Source organism: Eulemur rufifrons, chromosome 23, assembly GCF_041146395.1.
Source record: "Eulemur rufifrons isolate Redbay chromosome 23, OSU_ERuf_1, whole genome shotgun sequence".
Taxonomy (NCBI): domain Eukaryota; kingdom Metazoa; phylum Chordata; class Mammalia; order Primates; family Lemuridae; genus Eulemur; species Eulemur rufifrons.
The window spans coordinates 11049197-11071763 of NC_091005.1; the positions used below are offsets into that span (position 1 = coordinate 11049197).

Sequence of the window (22567 nt, forward strand, 5' to 3'; positions counted from 1 at the left end):
ACTTTGAGAGTCATCAGAGAATAGATAGCCATGAGACTGAATAGAATCACCAAGAGTGAATGTAGATAGAAAATTCTATTAGTATCTATAAAGATAGAAGTGGACTAGGGACTGAGCCATGGTTGTCATTAGGAAAAAGTAGCAGAAGGGACTGAGAAGAAGTGGCCAGAGAGATAGGAGGAAAATGAGGAGAAATTTGTGTTCTGGAAGCCAGGTGAAGAAGAGTATCAAGGAGGGTGGGCCCAACCATCAGATGCTGCTGATAGGTCAAAGTGGGGTGAGGATGAGAATCAGCCATTGGACCTAGCATCATTTTCATTGTATTTGACAAATACCAGGTAGCTGAAGCTTAGTTATTTGTAGTGTGATTTATAACCAGTAATCTAGAGTTCTCAGCCGGGATGGCTGAACACAGGGCATTGTGAGAGTGTTACATAATTGCAGTATGAGGTTCTGAACATTTTAGTTTTTCTTCCTGCCTCTTTTAGACCCATTTTATATTGAAGAAATGCTGGTGGTTTTTTTTGTTTGTTTGTTTTATGAGACAGAGTCTCACTCTGTTGCCTGGGCTAGAGTGCCTTGGCTGATAGCAACCTCAAACTCCTGGGCTGAAGGGATCCTCCTGCCTCAGCCCCCCAAGTACCTGGGACTATAGACACATGCCACCACACCCGGCTAATTTTTTCTATTTTTAGTAGAGATGGGGTCTCACTTTTGCTCAGGCTGGTCTCAAACTCCTGAGCTCCAGTGATCCTCCCACGTCGGCCTCCCATAGTGCTAGAATTACAGGCATGAGCCGCTGCATGCCTGGCCTGAAGAAATGCTATTGAGTGGAGGCTTGAGTACTGCTCTGGGAAGGGCAGTGTCTGCCAATCACAAACTGGCTTTTAATGACTTTGGGCTGCAGTGCTTTTTTCTTCTTTTCTTTTCTTTTTGAGACAGAGTCTTGCTCTGGTGCCCAGCCTGGAGTACAGAGGCATGATCGTAGCTCACTATTGCCTAGAACTCCTGGGTTCAAATGATCCTCCCATTTCAACCTCTTGAGTAGCTAGGACTACAGGCATGTGCCACCATGCCTGGCTAATTTTTTAATTTTTTGTAGAGACAAGATCTTGCTGTGTTGCTCAGGCTGGTCTCAAACTGTGGGGCTAAAGTGATCCTCCCCTTGGCCTCCGAAAGTTCTGGGATTATAGGCATGTGCCACCACACCTGGCCTGCTTTTTTTTCATTACTGAACTACCAATGTCAGTGGTTTCTTTTTTTTTCCGTGGTGAGGAAGACTTTATTCAGGATCATCACAATAAATGTAGGGGCCATGGCAACGGAGTCTTGTAGTGGGGGAAAGAGATTGGGCACAACTCCAAATACAGCACAGGCAAGTGGGGATTGATAGCTAAAGAGTAGGGGTGGGGGTCAGTGGATAGAAAATGATTCCCACTGTCAGTGTTTTTATCATAATTCAGTCATGCCTTTCTCACATTGAGCTCAAAAAGTGCATTACAGATACATCATTTGACACTTTAGAAATAGGCTAATTTGGCCAGGCACAGTGACTCATGCCTATAATCCCAGCACTTTGGGAGCACGAGGCAGGAGGATCACTTGAGGCCAGTCATTGTAGACCACCCTGGGCAATGTAGCGAGACCCCATCTCTAAAAAAAATTTTTTTTTAGCTAACCAGCGTGGTGGTGTGGCACCTGTAGTCCCAGTTACTTAAGAGGCTGAGGTAGGAGGATTGCTTTAGCCTAGGAGTTTGAGGTTACAGTGATGTGAGCTATAATCAGACCACTACACTCCAGCCTGGGCAACAGAGACACCCTGTCTCTCTCTCTCTCTCTCTCTCTCTCTCTTTTTTTTTTTAAACAAGGTCTGACCCATGGAACTGTCTCTTAAAAAAAAAAAAAAGACTAATTTATATCCTGCTGAATGCTCTTATAGCACCCTGTTATTTTCCTTTATAGCACTCATCTCAAATGTCTCAAATTGTAATTACATACTTAGGTGATTATTTGTCTTCTCTTTCCTGCTAGACTGTACACTCTATACAAGCAGAAATTGTATCTGTTTTGCTCACCAAAGTATCCTGTACTTTATCTAGGTCTGGCCCATAAATGCTTAATAAGTATTTATAAGGAATCAATTTGTATAAATTACAGGTATCATTTTATATACACAAGCACCTAAAACACAGACTATAATTAGCTTAGCTAATGTCACAATCTATTTTAAAATTAGGTTGAGGGCCTATCTTACTTAATAACTAGGGGCCTGACCTAACCTCTGGCCACAGTGCTTTATCTTAGCGTATGTTAGGATAAAATTACTGAAAAGGGTTTATCCACAGAAAAATCTAATTCACAAACAAGTTTCTGGACACTGACCCTTTGGAATGTGTCTGAGGGGACAGTTCTGCAGCAGAGTCTGTGGAGGCATCTCTGAGAAGGGGGAGTTGCCCTGAATACGCAGAGCTCTGGCAGGAGAGCTTCTCCAGCTGGAGAACTCAAGGTGTGGGGCCGGTTCTGTGGCTAGTCTTGTGGTTAATTGGTTTTAGGGGTGCCATGGGGGCTGGGCACTGAACGAGGGCTCACCATTTTTGGGGTGTGCTAAGCTTTATTGTCCAACTGTTAGCAACAAACTGATAGACACTATTTATTTATGGCCATTGTGAAATTTGCTTGCCTAAAGTGACACAAGAGAAGAACTCCTCTTTGAACCCTCCCTTGCTTAGTATGAGTTGTTCACGAATGGTGAGGACATCCTAAACCCACAGCTCAGCAGCTCACCCAGTGTAACACTGGGTAACAAAAAGTGTCATCTTCAGATACGCTCAGCAAGTGCCAAGACTGACTAGATCAGTGGACCTTAGCTTGAAGTTACTTTCTCAGAAAACTTATTTTCTTGGCCCTAGCCCTTATCTTTATTCTGATGATATCCCCAAAAGTAAGCTTACAGGGTTTTTGTTTTGTTTTAAAGGAAATATTCAACTTGTGAGTTTTGACAGTTGTATTACCATGTAAACGCAGTGCCACACAAGATATAGAACATTTTCATTACTGTAGGTGTACTTATGCCCGTTTCTAGTGAATTCCCTCCCCACCTCAACCACCATCACTTCTGCCGCCTTCTGAATAGTGTCACTATAAATAAGGCTTGCCTGTACTTCAAATAAATGGAATCCTACAGTATGGGTTGTGTGTGTATGCCTGGCAACTTTTACTCAATGTAATGTTTTTAAGATTCATACATATTGTTGCATGTATTAATTGTTAAATCATTTTTACGGCTGTACTCTATTCCATTGTACGACAACATCATAAGTTGGTTACCCATTCTCCTATTGAAGAACGTTTGGGTTCGTTTTCAATTTCAGGCTATTCTTTTTCTTATTTTTTTTTAACCCAAGCTTTCAAAAAATATATTTTAGGAGGCTGAGTTAATGCCAATGTAAATCCTTACGTAGACACACCTTTTAAAATTTTTCATCTTAAGAAGTGGTTTATATAAGAGTAAGTATCAGTCTGTCATTTCTAGAGTGATACTTTTTATGGAAGACAAAAGCCCCAAAAGTCTCTGTAATTTTGCTGAAGAGGTGTCATGTCTTATTCTTGTGTCATCTTTGGGGTTAGAGGTGGGTCTGAAATCATCTTCTATGTTCTTCAGTTGGACTACTAGCTGCAGATTGATCCTTCTTTCATTGCCATCTGTGGAGTGGCCCTTTAGTTTTTGTTTGTTTTCCTTTTAATTTCCACTCTGTTCTCTGCCTTGGAGGTGGTACTGGGGCTGACCTGTAAGTACTGCATCAACTCCATTCTCTGATTGCTATTAATATTTGCGTTCTGCAACAGGAGGCACCAGGCAGTGATTGAAGGGTAGGGAGAGAAAGTGGCTGGGGTACTTCCCCTAGTTGTCTCTGGAAAGTATTACAGTCATGGCTCCTGCCTGATGACACTTTCCGGTGGGTATTTCTCTTACTGGATGCCCTTCCCTTTCCTCTTCAGCCTAGATGGTAAAGGGAGAGTGGGGCTGCTTCATCATCCCTTAACCTTTTGCCTACACCTGTGTAAGTCCTTTATTAAATTCTCTTCAATTACCCATTTTGAGTATACCATCTATATCCTGCCTGGACCTTTCGTGATACAGATAACTGTATTAATCTCTGTTTCATTTCTCTGTCCCCTTACTTCCACTCTCACCCCAGAGAGAAGAGATATGTGTCTAATTCATCTTTATAATCTTAACACAGTGCCCAGAAGATCAAGAGCCTTCCATACAGGGAGGGGCGAGGAGGGAAGGGGTAAACTCAGACCCAGTGGATCCAGTGCACGCTGCCCAGGGAATGAGCAGGCGTGCAGCTCCGACTCCCTGGTGCAAAGGCAATCCATGCAACCAAAGCCTCAGCACCTCTGCAATACTCTTTAGATTTTCGTTCAGATAGTCTTCAGGCTATTATGAATAAAGCTATTATGAACATTTGTATAAATTTTTTTGTAGACATATGTTTTCATTTTCTTAGGTAAATATCCACAAGTGGAGTTGCTGTAATTGGGTTGATACATGTTAACTTTATAGGAAACTGTCAATTTTCCAAAGTGGTTGTAAGGTTTTTACACTCCCACCAAGAATGTACGAGAATTCCATTTGCTCTACATCCTCTCCAAACTTTGGAGTTGTTAGTCTTTTTTATCTCAGCCATTGTAATGGGTATCTTGTGTGCTTTTAATTTGTATGTCCCTAATGACTAATGGTATGGAACACTTTCCCATGTGTTTATTGGCCATCCCTGTATCTTTGACAAAGTAACTGTTTAAGTCTTGGATAGTTTGTTTGTTTGTTTGTTTTTTGAGACAGAGTCTCAGTCTGTTGCCCAGGCTAGAGTGCTGTGACATCAGCCTAGCTCACGGCAACCTCAAACTCCTGGGCTCAAGCAATCCTTCTGCCTCAGCCTCCTAAGTAGCTGGGACTACAGGCATGCGACATCATGCCCAGCTAATTTTTTCTATATATTTTTAGTTGTCCAGCTAATTTCTTTCTATTTTTGGTAGAGACAGGGTTTCACTCTTGCTCAGGCTGGTCTCGAACTCCTGAGCTGAAACGATCCACCCGCCTCGGCCTCCCAGAGTGCTAGGATTATAGGCGTGAGCCACCACGCCCGGCCCTTTGGACAGTTTTTTAATTGAGTAGTTCGCCTTTTTATTGTTGATTTGTAGTTATTCTACAGACAAGTCCTAGGCTACATACATATTCAGGTTGGGCCTTGCTTTTTCATTTTTTTTTTATTGACTTATTAGTTTATTTGTTTGTTTTGAGACAAGGTCTCACTCTGTTGCCCAGGCTAGAGTGCAGTGGCATGATCATAGCTCACTGTGATCTCAAACTCCTGGACTCCAGAGCATTGAGATTACAGGCGTGAGCCACCATGCCTGACCCCCTTTTCATCTTCTTAAACAGTGTCTTTAATAAGCAGAAATTCTTTTAAATTTGGAAATCCAGTTTATCAATTTATCAATGAGAACTAGCTTTTTGTGTTCCTTCTAAGAAGTCTTTACCCCATGGTCTCAAAAATATTCTCTGATATATTTTTCTAGAAGCTTTATGGTTCTGACTTTTACATTTAGGTCTTTAACCCATCTCAAATTAATTTTTGTATACACAGTGAGAGAGGGATCAAGGTTAATTGTTTACCATATGGATATCCAATTGTTGCAACAGCATTTATTTTATTTTATTTATTTATTTTTTTTTTGAGACAGTGTCTTGCTCTGTCGCCATGGTAAAGTGTAGTGGTGTCATTGTAGCTCACTATAACCTCAAACTCATGGGCTCAAGTGATCCTCCTGCTTCAGCCTCCCGTGTAGCTGGGACTATGCACCTGGATAGTTTTTTCTGTTTTTAGTCGAGACAGGGGTCTCGCTCTTGCTCAGGTTGATCTTGGAACTCCTGAGCACAAGCAGTCCTCCCACCTGGGCCTCCCAGAGTGCTATGATTGCAGGTGTGAGCCACGGCACCCTTCCCTGACACCACTTCTTAAAAACAGTTTCCTTTCTCCATTGAATTGATTTAATGCTTTGGCTGAAAATCAGTCTCAACTGCATTTTTGTGGCTTGCAAGGTAAAGATAGTGTTACAAGGCAGTAACCTTATCTGTAGAAATCCCTAATTGCTCTTTTTAAAAGGCTGCCACTGAAAAATAGAAAGCATATTTTGTAATTTAAAAGAGTATAGTTATAAGACAAACTATTACAGATACATTTGTAAATAATTTGGATGGAACCACCCAGGCTCCATCCATCTGTAAGTTTCCTAAGAGCTGGCTGCTTCTCATAGGATCAGGGAGACCATCCCAGAACAAGTAATATGACACTTGAAAAAACTTTCAGGCAATCACAAGTATTCTTAAAGATATACTGAGAGGCATGTAGGATAAATAAAGAAAAGCATGACAAAGAAGACAACCACTCAACTCATATATTTCTCTTTCATCAAAGACCTAGCTGGAAAGAGCAGGTGCAGGGAAAGTAGAATAGCCAGTTCTCAGTGAGTTTAGTTCCTTTGAATTACATCCTAAGGGTCTGAGAAAACTAGCAGGTGACCTTGCTATACTCCATAAATTATTGTCAATAAACCTTGAGGCATTGCGGAGCAGAAGCGGGTGCCAGGTGAAGGAAGATACACGACATTTTTCTCAGTTTTCAGAAAGCAGGTGAAGGAGACACCAGTTGTGGGTGTTTGAGTCTGTTGCTGATGATTCCTCACAACAGCACTAGAACATCTTATTAAATAATCCTTGAGCACTTGGAAAGAGAACTGATGAACACTGCAGTGTATGCAGCATCATCTAAATCTAACGAACATTTATTAAGGTCTCACTCTATGCTGGGTGCCTAAACTATAAACATCTGGGTTTTGGCCTTGAGGAGATCACAGTCAATTCTGACTCGGTGTGTTTGGTAACAATATGATATATATTTTTTAGTACACTTACTAGATTGGTGGTTCCAGAAGAGCGTTAAATATAAATATCATTATTTGAATGTGAGCTGTGCATTTTTTATCATCTCTCATCCCATTGGGCAAAAGGAGAAATGAGAGCTAGCTAGTATAGTTATATGAAATTGTATTACTTTATTGGAAACACCTAATCCAAAAACTGATGGAGGCCTCAGTTCATCTCTATAAAATGAAGATGATGATGATAATAATGGTACCTGCCTTGGGAAGTTACAATAGTTAAATAAGATGCTGCCTGTAAAGCACATGGCACATAATGTCTTCTCAAAAAAAAAATGTTAGCTATTATTGGCTTGAATTGAAGATGTAGCCTGCTGATCAGATTTGCACTTGACACAAAGCTGGTAGAGACAGTGAATAAATATCCAAAATGATCTCAACTGGTAAACAGCCATACCAGTTAAACTAAATGAAATTTGTTAGAGGAAAAATTAAAGCACTGAACTTTGGTTCAAAAAAACTGGGATTTTTACACCCATATTCATAGCGGCCTTATACAGGATAAAAACGTGGAAGCAACCCGTGTCCACTGACGGTGAATGAATAAGCAAAATGTGGTATGAACACAAAATGGTATGAACACAAAATTCCTTCCTTAGCCATAAAAAGGAAGGAAATTTTGACAACATGGATGAACCTTGAGGACATTATGCTAACTGAAATAAGCCAGTCACAGAAGCACAAATTCTATACGATTCCCCTTATGCGAGGTATCTAGAATAGTCAAATTCATACAGAGAAAGTATTAATGTAATAGTGGTTGCCAGAGGCAGAGTTCAGAGAGGGGATGGGGAGTTATTGTTTAATGGGTATGGAGTTTCAGTTTTGCAAGATAAAAAAGTTATATGGATGGCAGTGGTGATGGTTGCACAACACTGTAAATGTGCTTAACGCAACCCGCTGAACTTAGAAATGGTTAAGATAGTAAATTTTGTTATATGTCTTGCCACAATTATAATTTTTTTAATAACCTGACTATACAAGTACAGAATATTTATTAGGACACATAAGAAGTCCTACTGTGTGTCAGGATGACATGACTAATCTACATTCAAAAATTAACATCAGCAGCTCAATAGAAGTGTGATGTCTAGCAAAAAGAAGGCTGGAATGTATTCAGGATAGGGTGTTCAGTTTTGGGGGCTCCATGTTGACAATCTAGGGTGGACAGACCAGAGCAGCCTTGGCCAGTGGTAGTGTGTGAGGAATGCCTGAGAATTAGGGAAGTTCAGTCTGTATGAGTGTGTCAGTTAGCTTTTTGCTGTATAACAAGCATCCTCAAAACTCAGCAATTTAAGGCAAACATTTATTGTTTTTCATGATTCTTTAAGTGACCTGGGTTGTTGTTTTGGTCTGAGTCAGCTCAGCTGGAACTGGATGGCCTTGGATGGTCTCATTCACATAACTGGCAGTTGGCTCATTGTCAGCTAGGGTAGTGGCTTGGTCACATGTCTGTTGTCTGGCAGAATGGCTTGGGTTCATTCACGTAGTGATGGTCTCAGAGATCCAAGACTAGCAAGGGAGCAAACCTTAATACACAGTACTTTTCATGCTGCTTGTGTCGTGTTGCTAATGTTCCATTGGCCAGAGCAAGTGACATGGCCAACCCAGATTCAGTGTGGGAGGTGATTGACTCCCCAGTGGCATGAAAAAAGGAAAGGGAAATATTGTCATCATTTTGCACACCACCTACCACAATCTAGGAAATTTAGAGGAAATGTTAGAAACATCACAGATAGTTCCACGGTGTGGAAGTTCCATGAGAACAGATTTCAAGTCCGTCTAAAGAAGAACTTTTTGACTAAAATGGTCCCGGAAGAACAGGGTGGGCCACTCACTAGTAAAGGGAGGGCCATGTCATTGAATGTGTCAAAGAGCCTTTAATGACTTTGCCATTCTGACCAACCCAGACCTGTTACATCATCTCTTCCAGGAAACCTTTCCTGCTTGCACACCATCTCCAGCCCCTGTACTTAATGGTGCTCTTCTCTGTGCCACAGACAAGTTTCTGTTGCTCTACCTGTCATACCATGTGACAGATTTGCTAAAGTGCATGTCTTGTCTAAGAGGTGGAGTTCTTTGAGGGTACAGATGACATCAAGTCCTCATTTCAGTGCCAAAATCTGCAAGGAATTGTGTCCCATCCTCAGGTCACCTTCCTGGTGATAATTCCAGACAAAAAGGGGGTGGAGGAGGAGTTCCTGCCAGTTGAGATTGCCTCCTTTCCAAGAAGTTTTACCAAATTGTACCTTCTATATTTATCGCATTAGACACACCTTTTTGCAAGGAAAGGCTGGGAAATACAGGTTTTTAGCTCTGCACTTGGCAACCCTCAACATTATAAAGACTATTGGTAGGAAAGGAAGATTCAGAGATACCTTCTGCCCAGGGTCTGACCTCTATGCAAGTTGCATAGAGTGACTCTATGAGTGACCTCTGAAGTTATGAGTGCATAGAGTGACTCTATGAGTGACCTCTGTCCAGAATTCCCACAATCTGTGTGACTTCTCACACCCAGTGAGGTGTGGGGTATTTTTTTTTTAACCACAATTTTGGCTACCTTCATGACTATACTTATCGATTGGAGCTCCTGGGCCTTATAACATACGGGTAGGGCAGGGGTCAGCAAACCTTTTCTGTGAAGGGCCAGATTGTAAAAATTTGAAGGTTTGTGGGCCATATGGCCTTTGCACCTACCCTCCTGTTGTAGTTCAAGAGCAGCTGTACATAAATAAAGGAACAGATAAATGAATGGGTATGACCGTTCCAGTAAAACTTTATTTACAAAAACAGGTATCATATTGGATTTGGCCCACCCTTGTGGTAGGGAGTAGGTCTTGTCCTATAGTTTTGCGGAAGCTGTGTCTCCATAGACTAGATAGCTGTCTGCTCCATTTCATTCCCTCCATTAGACCTTCCTTATCTCTTACTTGATATCCTAACTGGTTCTTTGTGTCTAGTGTCTCCTAACCTCTATTCTGCTTACATCTTTCTGCCAAATTTTTAAAAAATTCAATGTTTCTTATTGCTTACTACATTAGTCAGGGTCCAGTCAGGAAACAACCAGTGCACTCAAAGTTAATTGAAAAGCCGTTAATGACGGGATTATTTACAACAGTGAAGGGATTATTTACAACAGTGTGAGCAGTAAAGGAAACCTGCAAGGAATGGTGGAACACCCAGGGACTGGCAAGGACTGGCAACAACTGGTAGTGTTACCACCCTGGGCGCAATGAAGGAGAGGGCAGGTGTTACTGCAACACAGCAAAAGCTATGATCATGGGATAGGGGTCCTGGAAAGGAGTTGTGACCTTGGTTGAGAATAACAGCTCCTGCCAGAACCACGTCCTGGCAGGGAGAGAGGACAGAAAATAAATACCTTGACCTTTCTTCCTGCTCTCTGATCTCTTCCTGGTGCTCTTCATTGGCTGGACCCAGACAAAAGCCAAAGGACCTGGAGCCCAGGCCCTTAGACATTGGCCTTCTGATTCCTGAGACACGGAAGCAGGGCAGAGAAGATCAGGTGGGGAAGGTAGAGCAGGCCAAGAGTACCAAGCACACCCACCTGGCAAAGTCCAAACTCCTTAGATTAACACTTGATGCCACCAGCTCTGGCTCCTATTCACCTTTCTGACTTATCACCCCTGAAATTAGGACTTTTCATCTTTTATGTCCCACGGCCTCCCCCCACAATTAGGCCCTCAATAAAGGTGAGACACATGAACAGATTAGTATTGGTTTGAGCAGTGAGTGATAACTGAGGCAAGCAGTTATCAAGCCAGACAGCAGAAAGAGCTGTCACTATGGATAAAAAAAGAGTCACCACACACGTATACACACACACACACACACACACACACGCACACACGTTACAAAATGATTATTTTTACAGAAGCTCAGAGAAGCTAAGTAACCTGCTCCAGGTTTCATGCTGATTGTGGCAGATCTATTGCACACAGCCAGCCTTGGAACCCTGGAAGTTACCTAGCCTCTTTGAGCATGTTTTCTCCTCTGTACAACAAGGTTGCATGGAGGTAGAGACAGACTAAACACTGCCTGGCCTGTTGCACTCATTTCATGTTAGCTCAGAATTATTATCCTCATTCCTACACAACTTTTGAAGAGGAGACATCTAAGTCAGTTATAGATAGATAACAGGTATCTTTTTTTAAAAAGATACCCTGTTTTTAAAAAAGATACCCTGTGTAGTGACTTAGTATGGGCCAGGCCCTGTTGTAAGTATGTTACATAGTATTCCATGGTGTATATAAAAAATTTAAATAAATACTTTACAAATATTAACTTATTTATTCCTTAACTCTTCTATGAGATAGATAGAATTATTCTCATTTTACGGATGAGGAAATGGAGGCACAGAACTATTAAGAGGCTTACCTGAGATTATCTAGCTGGTAAGTGGTAGAGGAGCCAGGATTTGAACCCAGGCGAGGTGGCTACAGATTCCATGCCTCTAACCTCTGTGCTGCCTTCCTCATAACCTGTGGCCTTGTCAAATTATGTATAACCAATCCTGCCAAGGCACTCTTCATTCCTGACCAGCATGTGGTAACTGGAATGCATGTGAGCTTGGCTGGACTGGGTTTGTGGAGATCTTTGGGGGCATCTGAAGGGTATGTACAAGGATGTTAGAGGCAAAGAGTAGGGAAATTTTTAGGGGTGAGAAAGGGTAGCCATTGAAATAAACAAGGAAAACCAGCTCTGCCTGCTTGAGCAGGAAATACCTAGTCATCAAGCCTGCCTAGATTCATGCCATCTGGCTGCCTCAGGGACCAGCTGATACACCTTTATGGGTGTTAATGAAGCTGCCCTTTGAGTCAGTGGCAGTAAAATGGAGGTTATTAAAAATTCTTCTAATCCATTGTGTTGTTTTAAGCAACTGATGCTTAAAACGTACACAGGCAAATATAACTAGAGTTAGAAGGAATGCAGTGTGAGAGAGAAGGAAGTATGTGCCCTGGGCATTAATTTAGAGAGAACGTGGACATCCTTGCTTATGGTAGCGATATCTCACTCCCCTGGCCCTATAGCTGTTGGTAATTAATGACCCACAAAACTTAAGCACAATCTCATTTACCTAGCACTACAAATGTAACACTCTCAAGCTCCCAGAATAGGCATGACTGGTGAGCAATTAAAAAAACCTGTAAATGCAGAAAGTGACCAAAATAGCTGAAAAGAGTTCAGGACATGAAAATTATAAAAGATACTATGGGACTGACCCATTTGTAAGGGAAGCCTATAAGGGCAGAAGAATTATCAGCAAAGAGAGAGAGAAACAGTAGAAAAAGAAAGAAAGGTGACTGAGAGGCCACAAACACTGCTCACCATCAGAAAGAAAGAAGGAAAGATGGTTAAGATAAAACAGAACCCCAGTGGTAGGAGTACAGGGGCAAGCCAAGCTCCACAGCCACAGAGAGTGGAGACAAGAAGAGGCTTGAAACTGGCAGGAGTCTGGCAGCCCAAGTCATGCTTATTTCAATGGTTTGCAAGGCACAGGTGTACTTCAGATAGAATTGAACAGTGCAGGATGCTATACTGGACTATGCTGGCAAACCAACCGCTAACATAGACAGGTACTTAGTAGACGCAAGTATGTTTGTGTCCACAGTAGAAGCCAAAGAGATACTGAACTTGAAATTAAGAAAACAATTCTAAGCCAGGCGTTGTGGCTCATGCCTGTAATTCTAGCACTCTGGGAGGCTGAGGTGGGAGGATTGCTTGAGGTCAGAAGTTCCAGACCAGCCTGAACAAGAGTAAGACCCCGTCTCTACAAAAAATAGAAAAAATTAGCTGGGCGTGGTACGTGCACCTGCAGTCCCAGCTACTCAGGAGGCTGGGCCAGGAAGATCTCTTGAGCCCAGAAGTTTGAGTTTGCAGTGATCTATGATCATGCCATTGCACTCTACCCGGGGCAATGGAGCAAGACTGTCTCAAAAAAAAAAAACCAAACAACAACAAAAAAAAAACAAATTCCGCTATCTTTTTTGCAGATATTGATAAGATGATACTAAACTTCATTGGGAAATGCAAGGGACTCATAACAGACAAAACAATCTTGGAAAAGAACAAAGTAGGAAGACTCACACTTCCTAACTTTCAAACTTACTGCAAAGCTACAGTAGTTTTGCATCATTAAAGTGAAGAGGAGGAAAAAAATCTACAGTAATCAAGATAGTGTGATACTGGCATAAGAATAGACATGCAGATCAATGGATTAAAATTGTGAGTCTATAAATAAACCGGTATATTTATGGTAAAACTGATTTGAGACCAAAGTGCCAAGACAATACAATGATTCAGAAAGATACAAGAGTTGAAGAGAAAAAAAAAATGGTGTTGGAACAAATGAATAACCACATGCAAAAGAATGAAGTTGGACCTCTTCTTCACACCAAATACAAAACCAACTCAAAGGAGATCATAGACCTAAATGTAAGACCTAAAGCTATAAGCTCTTAGAAGAAAATACAAGAGTGCATCTTTATAACTTTGGATTAGGCAAAGCCTTCATAGAGATAACATCAAAAGCACAAATTACAAAAGAACTAAATTGGACTTCATTAAAGTTTAAGTTTTGTGCTTCAGAGGACACCATCAAGAAGGATATGCACAAAATAGGAGAAAAATCTTTGCAAGTCATAAATCCTATATCTTAAATAGTTAAAAACAGTTAAACAAATATAGGTATTTGCATGTTCATAGGAGCATTGTCCACAATAGCCAAAGGGTGGAAACAAATCAACAGATGAATGGATAAACAAAATGTGGTATACACACACACATTGGGATATTTTTCAGCTATAAAAAGGAATGAATAATACTTGCTAGAACGTGGAAGAACCTCAAAAACATTATAGTAGCCAGGCAGGGTGACATGCACTTGTAGTCCCGGCTACTTGGGAGGCTGAGGTAGGAGCATCACTTGAGCCCAGGAGTTTGAGGCTGTAGTGTGCGATGATCATGCCTGTGAATAGCCACACCATTCCAGCCAGGACAATATAACAAGACCCTGTCTCTAAAAGAAATAAGATAAAAACAAAAAACATTATGCTAAGTAAAAGAAGCCAAACACAAAAGGTCACTTTTTGGGGGGGGGGTATGATTCCATTTATATGAAATCTGCAGAATAGGTAAATCCATAGAGACCATGAAGGTGGGTAATTGCCAGGGGCTGGGGAAGTGGGGAGCAACTGCTTAATTGGTATAGAGTTTCCTTTCCAGGTGATGAAAATCATTTGGAACTATATAGAGGTACAACATTTATGAATATACTAAATATCACTGGATTTTTCACTTTAAAATGGTTAATTTCATGTGAACTTTTAATTTTTATGTGACTTCTAATTTTAAAAAAGGGGGAGAAACTCTTCAAGATACCACTTCACACCCACTAGGGTAGCTATAATTAAAAAGACAGATAATCTTTGCCAACAAGTGTTGGCAAGGATGTGGGGAAATTGGAACCCCCTCATACATTGCTGATGGGAATGTAAAATGGTACAGCCACTTTGGAAAACAGCCTGGCAGTTCTCAAGTGGTTATGCATGGAGTTAGCATATGACCTAGCAATTCTACTCTTAGGTATATATCCAAGAGAAATGAAAACATACATATAAAAACTTAGATGAATACTCTAACATTATTCATGACAGCACAAAGTGTAAATAACTCAAATATACATTAACCAATAAATGGATAAATGTGTTATATCCATACAATAGGATGTTATTTAGCAATAAAAAGGAATGATACATGCTACAACATGTATGAATCTGTTAAGTGAAAAGACCACATATTATATGATTCCATTGATATGAAATGTCTAGAATAGGCAAATCATAGAGACAGGAAGTAGATCAGTGGTTGTCAGGGGCTGGGGGCAGAGGAGGTATAGGGAGTGACCTTTAATAAATAGTGGGTTTCTTTTGGGGGTGATGAGAATGTTCTAAAATTGATTGTGGTGATGTTTGCACAACTCTGAATATACTAAAATCCATCGAGTTATACATTTGAAATTGGTGAATCGTGTGGTGAGTTTTCAAAAAGGACAAATATTCTATGATTTCAATAGTCAGATTCACAGAGACAGACAGTAGAATAGTGGTTACCAGGAGTTACCATTAGTTACCATGACCAGGGGAAAATGGGGAATTATCATTCACTGGGTCCAGAGTTTCAGTATGGGATGATGAACAGGTTGTGGACCTGGATGGTGGTGATGGTTGCACAACACAATGAATATACTTAGGGCCAGGCATAGTGGCTCACACCTGTAATCCTAGCAGTCTGGGAAGCCGACGTGGGAGGATCACTTGAGCTCAGGAGTTCGAGACCAGCCTGAGCAAGAGTGAGACCCCCGTCTCTACAAAAAATAGAAAAATTAGCTGGGTGTCAGGGCGTACACCACTTGTATTCTGAGCTACTCAGGAGGCTGAGGTAGGAGGATGGTTTGAGCCCAGGAGTTTGAGGTTGCAATGAATTATGACGCCGCTGCACTTTAGCATGGGCAACAGAGTGAGACTCTGTCTCTGGAGGAAAAAAAAGTGAATGTACGTAGCACACGGAACTGTACACTTAAAAATGGTTAAGTATGGTAAATTTTATGTTATGTACATTTTTCCAGCCAAAAAGAAAGCAGATTTTGGACCATCATAAATTGTCCTAGAGGTGAAAAAATGGACTAACCGGATTTATACATGAAATATGGTTCATCTTTGTCTGAGTTGTAAGCGGTCCTGGCCCAAATATGCACTGCTTCTCCATGGATTTGGCTAAATTAGATAGATTGTGCTGGTGTCTCATTAGTAGGACCAGAGGTACATATTACTACATCTGTCATTTTGTGTTTGAAGTGCAAGCTTTAAAAAAAAAAATTCCATTTACGACCACATTTTTCTTTTTTTTCTTTATTATTCCCTTTTATACCCATTCTCTATGCTGGTTTTCCTGTCTTCTACAAATGCATTTAATATGTATTCTTTGGTTTTTGTAAGTTCTTATACAGCATTTTTTGTTTCTATGCATGTAATTTTTATTTTTAATTTTTAAAACTTTTTTTAGGGACAGAGTTTCATTGCTGAAGTACAGTGGTGCGATCACAGCTCACTGTAATCTTGAATTCCTGGGTCCTGGGCTCAAGCTGTCCTCCTGCCTCAGCTTCCCCAGTAGCTGGGACTACAGGCGCATGCCACCATACATGGGTAATTTTTTTTTTTTTTTTTTTTTTTTTAGTGTTATGTAGAGATGGGGTCTCGCTATTGCCCAGGCTGGTTTCAAACTCCTGGCCTCAAGCAATCCTCCCACCTTAGCCTCCCAAAGTGCTAGAGTTACAGGTGTGAGCCACCTCACCCAGCCATTTTGTTGTTGTTGTTGTTGTTTTTGGTAGAGACAGGATCTCTCTACATTGCCCAGGCTGTTCTCCAACTCGTGGCCTCAAGTGATCCTCCTACCTGGGCTTCCCAAAGTGCTGGGATTACAGATGTGAACCACCACACCCAGCATAAGCCTGTATTTTCACTTTATTTAAATAGTGTTTTAGAGCTCATTGTGTTTGTTACATTTTTCACTGAGTTCATGTGACTATGTCTTCATCACTGTTGCTTCTAACTGTTGCAGAGGACCCCATGGGATGTATTCCCCACCCTTTACCTGCCTACTCCTTACTGGTGGACCTCTAGATTGTCTCCAGCTCTGCACCCTAGACATGATGTAGTAAATAACCCTGTATCTCTTTGGATCCCCATGAGAAGTTTTTTTTTGAAAACACACATACATACCACACACATAGAGGAGTGGAATTTGTGGGTCACAAAGTATGCATAGCCTTCATTATGAATAAGGCCAGATTATTGCTTTTTAGAATGGTTGTACAGTCTATATCACTATCAGCAGCATGGAGGATAGAACCTCTAGTATGTTTTCAAAGGATGACTTTGGTGTTCATGGATGATTGTGGCCATTAGACGTTGGCGACACCTGCCTGTGAATAGGGGAGTCCAGAAAACACTTTGCTGAGCACAGTAAGTTCTTTCATTTGTTTATTCACAAATCATTGAAGGGCCTGCTGTGTTCATGGCCCTGGGAACACAAAGAGGAATAAGTTATAATTCCTATGACAAGTACACAGAAGATGAAGAGGAAGCTCCTCCCTCTGCCTGGGTGGGAAGAGTCAGGAAAGATTTCTAGAACAGGGAAGATGCAGGGTAAATAGGAGTTCCAGGATCTCAAAGAAAGCAGAGGCTATTCTATGCAGAGAGACCTCCAGCAGTTTGTGTGTTTGTTTGTTTGTTTGTTTATTTTGAGGGAGGTAATGACTCACTCCTATAATCCTACCACTTTGGGAGGCTGAGGCAGGAGGATCACTTGAGGCCAGGAGTTTAGGACCACCCTAGACAACATATTGAGACCCTGTCTCTACAAAAAATTTAAAAATTAGCTGGGTATTGTGGTGCCTGCCTATAGTCCCAGCTACTAAGGAGGCTGAGGCAGGAGGATTGCTTGAGCCCAGGAGTTTATGGTTGCAGAGAGCTATGATGACACCAGTGCACTCTAGCCCAGCCAACAGAATGAGACCTTGTCTCAAAAAAAAAATTTTGTAATGAGTATCATTTTTTTGATTTAAAAAAATATGCAGTTCATTTTTTATCTAATTTCTTAGATAGCTACGTGGTTCTCACCAATAAAAGTTTAAAATTGGCCAGATGCAGTGGCTAACACCTATAATCCTAGCACTTTGAGAGGCCAAGGCGGGAGGATCACTTGAGGCTAGGAGTTCCAGACTAGCCTGGGCAACATAGTGAGACCCTGTCTTTCCAAAAAATTTAACAGTTAGCTGGATGTGATGGTACATGCCTATTCTCCTAGTTACTGAGGGGGCTAAGGTAGGAGTATTTCTTGAGCCCAGAGTTTGAGGTTGCAGGCAGTGAGCTGTGATTGGGCCACTGCATTCCAGCCTAAGCGATAGAGTGAGACCTTGTCTCTAAAAATTAAAAAGTAAAGAGAATGGTGGTCACCTCACACCCATCAGGATGGTTAACCAAGAAGAAAAATCAGAAAATAACAAGTGTTGGTGAGGATATGAAGAAATTGGAACCCTTGTGCACAGTTGGTGAGGCTATAAAATGGTGCTACTGCTGTGGAAAACAGTATGGTGGTTCCTCAAAAAATTTAAAATAGAATTACTGTATGGTTCAGCAATTCCACTTCTGGGTATATGCCCCAAACAATTGAAAGCAGAGTCTGGAAGAGAGATTTGTACGCCTATGTTCATAGGAGTGTTATTCACCATAGCTAAAACATAGAAGCAGCCTAAGTGTCTATTGACAAAAGAATGGATAAGCAAAATATTGGATATACATACAGTAGAATATTATTCAGTCTTAAAAGGGAAGGAAATTCTGACAATGCTACAAGGTTTATAAGGGTGAACATGAGGACATTATGATAACTGAAATAAGCCAGCCACAAAAGCACAAGTACTGTATGATTCCACTTATATAAGTTATCTAAAGTAGTCAAGTTCATAGAGACAAAGTAGAATGGTGGTTGCCGGGGGCTGGGGGCAGATAGAAGGAATGGGGATTTATTGTTTAATGGGTATAAAGTTTTGGTTTTGCAAGATGAAAAGAGTTCTGGAGATTGGTGGTGGTAATAGTTGCACAACAGTGTTAATATACTTAATACCACTGAAGTGCGTACTTAAAAATGCTTAAGATGGTAAATTTTATGTGTATTGTACCACAATTTTAAAAATTAGATTTAATTTTAAAAAAAGAAAATGATGGTGACATGGCCTCATTCCCCCAGTCCAATTCAGTGGGTCTAGGGTCACTGGTGACCTAACACAATCAGAATGGGTAGAGATCACTGGTTTAGCTGAGGAGAGTGCTGTATAGGGAACCCTTATATTCTGGACACACCTAAATCTCGTCTTAGTTTTCCCACATGACCCTGATCCCAAGCAAAGCACTTTTGTTTATTTTTTGTTTTGGAGACAGAGTCTCACTCTGTTGCCCAAGATAGAGTGCTGTGGCATCAGCCTAGCTCACAGCAACCTCAAACTCCTGGGCTCAAGCAATCCTCCTGCCTTGGCCTCCTGAGTGGCTGGGACTACAGGCACACGCCACCACGCCCAGCTAATTTCTTCTATTTTTTTGTAGAGATGGAATCTCATTCTTCCTTCCTCAGGCTGTTCTCAAACTCCTGACCTCAAGCGATCCTCCCACCTCAGCCTCCCAGAGTGCTAGGATTACAGACATAAGCCACCACGCCCGGCCTAGTTTTGTTCTTTACTTCATTTTATAACTCTGGTGATCAGAAGAAAAGCTCCACAGTGAGACATATGCATTATAGAAAACTTGGCAAAGTTCAAAAAATATATATAAAGATGACAATAAAAATCATCCATAATCCCATCAACTTGAGTAATCATTAAATTCAGATATATTCTGGTCCTTTTACTGTCATGTATAGCTCTGTTTACAGATATATTGTAAATATAGATGTCCCTGTATAGTCTCACATATATATACTTCTTTTACATGCTTTTTTAAAAGAACCTACTTCAGATATTGTTTCTTTTCCCCTGTTTAATTAATATATGGTGAATGTCTTTCAGGTCATTGACGTCCTTGTGCCTCATGGTTTTCAGTGGCTCCATAGCATTATTTATCTAACCCATTAGTTTTATTGGACATCTAGATTGTCTCCCAGGTTTTCACTATTATAGTCAATGCTACAGTGAATATGTTTATACAAAAAAAAAATCTTTCTGAGCATGCTTTTTCTTTTGGCCAGTTCGGTAGTTGAAAAAAAATTTTTCGGTATTGTTTTCTTTTTAGTGAACATTTTCCTATGCTTGCTACCATAAAATTTTTAATTAGATAGTTCTTCTCTTTCCTCTTATACTGGTTTTTATTTTCTCTTTTTGTCATATCATGAACTTTTCTAGCAAGAAGGAATTTTAAAGATTACTTACTCCCCTTATTTTACAGTTAAGGCCCTGAAGGTTAAATGGTTTGAAGAGAGTTACATAGAAAATTAAGTAGCAGAACAGGGATTTGAACCCAGCATTACCTATTTTTCAGTTTTCCTCTCTCTCTGAGTTCCAGTAGATGATATTGCTGGTATCCTTAAGTCTCCATGGAGAAGGATTCTGCAGCTTTTCATTTCTGAGCAGTATTTCATTTGTGTTTTTCTGGCAGAGAACTTCTTGCTTCTAAGTAAGCCAAGAAAGTAGCCTCAGCTGAGTGTGCCCTCTACTAATAACCAGTGTAATGCTTGCTGTTCTAGGAGTCATGTCTGACCAGGCCTATGGGAAGGTCGTATCCATGCTGGAGGCTCTTGTGAGGAGATGAGTTGGTGAAGAGAGAGGCCGGGATGAAGATGCTGCCAGGAGTGGGCGTGTTTGGGACTGGCAGCTCCGCCCGGGTTCTGGTGCCACTGCTGAGGGCAGAAGGGTTCACCGTTGAGGCCCTGTGGGGAAAGACTGAGGAGGAGGCGAAGCAGCTTGCTGAGGAGATGAACATCACCTTCTACACCAGCCGAACTGATGACGTCTTGCTGCATCAAGACGTGGATCTGGTGTGCATCAACATCCCCCCTCCACTCACCCGGCAGATATCTGTGAAGGCTCTAGGTATGACTGACAGGCTGTGGCAGGGGCAGATTGTGTCCCTCTTGGCAGTCCTCTGAGGGTCGTTGCTCTCCGGTGGGCCTGGGTGTCCCTTCTTGGGCTCACATCTGCAAATAGTAGTACTCTGGGATATCACTCACCTCTGGAGCAATGCTGGGGAAAGGCACGTTGAGGGGGTCTTACAGCTGTGCAAGGAAAATGACTCAGTCTTCCCCCACTACCTATTAGTAAATTCTTGAGCAGAAATTAAGGAAACACTCTAAGAGATGTCCCTTCAAGGGCCTGGAGATGGTTACATTTCAGGCAATGTAAAGTTCGCGTCTGTGAAGTCAGAGTTCAGAGACCTAGACACTGGGGAATGGGTTGTGATTGACATGTTTGTTCTTCTACTGCTGTGGCATGCAGCACCACAGGAAGGAGAGGCTGTGTAGCAAGGCTACCATTTCCCATGTTTTGTCAGCCCTTGACTATAGTGAGCACACACCCTTCCTGCCTAACTGCAATCTTGTATTGCCAGAGGGCAGGAAGGCTCTGACAGCGCTGGGCTTCCCTGACAGGATCCATGGATAGCTTGCTCACATTACATCTTCACTCCCTTGGGAAGCTTGGGCTCAGCGACCTCCTGTCCCTGGCTGGGCATGGCTTGCTGAGCTGTTCTCCTCCAGTTCCTGTTGGGCTTCTCTTTCCTGTCAACTACAGACAAATTCATCTTATATAAATCATAACTTAATTTTGTAGGTAAACAAACCAGTAAACATTCAGCCAGCAATTTTTTTTTCCTTTAGACATAGGGTCTCACTCTGTCACCCAGGCTAGAGTGCAGTGGCATCATGATAGCTCACTGCAACCTCAAACTCTTGGGTTCAAGCCATCCTTTTGCCTCAGCCTCCTAAGTAGCTGGGACTACAGGTGTGCACCACTACACCTGGCTAATTTTTCTATTTTTTTGGAGAGATGGGGTCTTGCTCTTGCTCACACTGGTCTTGAACTCCTGGCCTCAAGCGATACTCCTACCTCAGCCTCCTGAAGTACTAGGATTAGAGGTGTGAACCATCACACTCAGCCATGTTTTTTTTAATGCCTCCTGTATGCCAGTCACTGTCCTGATGTCATTCTGGACTTTCAAACCTGTGTTAGATCGGAGCCCTCCCTGCCTTCAGATTTCACAGTCCTATTGAAAGACTAGAAATAACCTTGCAGAAGACTTAAGTAACAATTCAAGTAGCATATAATTAATTGATAGAGTAATTGTTTTGTGTAAGGTAATAGGAGCCATGTGTCTGTATGATGTAGTCAGAGATCCCTGGGTTAAGGACCTGGTGCCATGAGGCTGACCACCATCCTTCCTGGCCTCTACTGTGATGGAAGACCCAAGGCTCTGCTACTTATGTGTCCCTTGTTCTGAGGACTACTGTAAGAGGTTATCTTTCATCTCTGGCCCAGTGGGGTGGGAAGGGTAAATGTTCCTTGAAGTAAGCAATAACGAGTCTGGTTGTCAGTTTGGAGAATGTAAATTTTGGCCAAAAAATTATAGGTGGCTAAACTTTTGATGTGTGACATTGTAGCTATTCATTGGTCACCAGATTCTTGGGAGGGCAGATGGTGGCTGCAGATGAAATTTAGAAGTAGACCTAAGTCAACACTTCAGCAGAGGGTTGGTTCAAGGGGAATCAAGCCACTGTGGTCACTTGACTTCTTGCCATCCCTTGTGGCATGAATGCAGGCTGGAGAGATGAGGTGTGTCCAGAGAGCTCCAGAGGCTCTCAGTCTTCCTGAATTTTAGGGTGCACACAGATACCCTTTCCAATCTGTGCAGGAGGAAAGAGGGTTCTTTGGCAACAAGCTTGCTGTTTTCTAGTTATTGGTACGAGAAAATGGTGGACTTTGGGTCACATAAACAAAAAG

At 41.6% G+C, this 22567-nt stretch overlaps 1 protein-coding gene across 2 annotated transcripts in view; it reads left to right on the top strand.

Annotated features, from left to right (window-relative positions):
* GFOD2 (Gfo/Idh/MocA-like oxidoreductase domain containing 2) overlaps positions 1–22567 on the top strand; it is a 45409-nt gene that overhangs the window by 12588 nt on the left and 10254 nt on the right. Inside the window, exon 2 of one of the 2 annotated variants that reach the window (XM_069456280.1) lies at positions 20320–20665. The exons of the other annotated variant lie outside the window; for it this stretch is intronic. Coding sequence (XP_069312381.1) covers positions 20407–20665 — 259 coding nt within the window. The 5' untranslated portion in view covers positions 20320–20406. The remainder of the gene's footprint in view (positions 1–20319; positions 20666–22567) is intronic. 2 annotated transcript variants of the gene reach the window in all.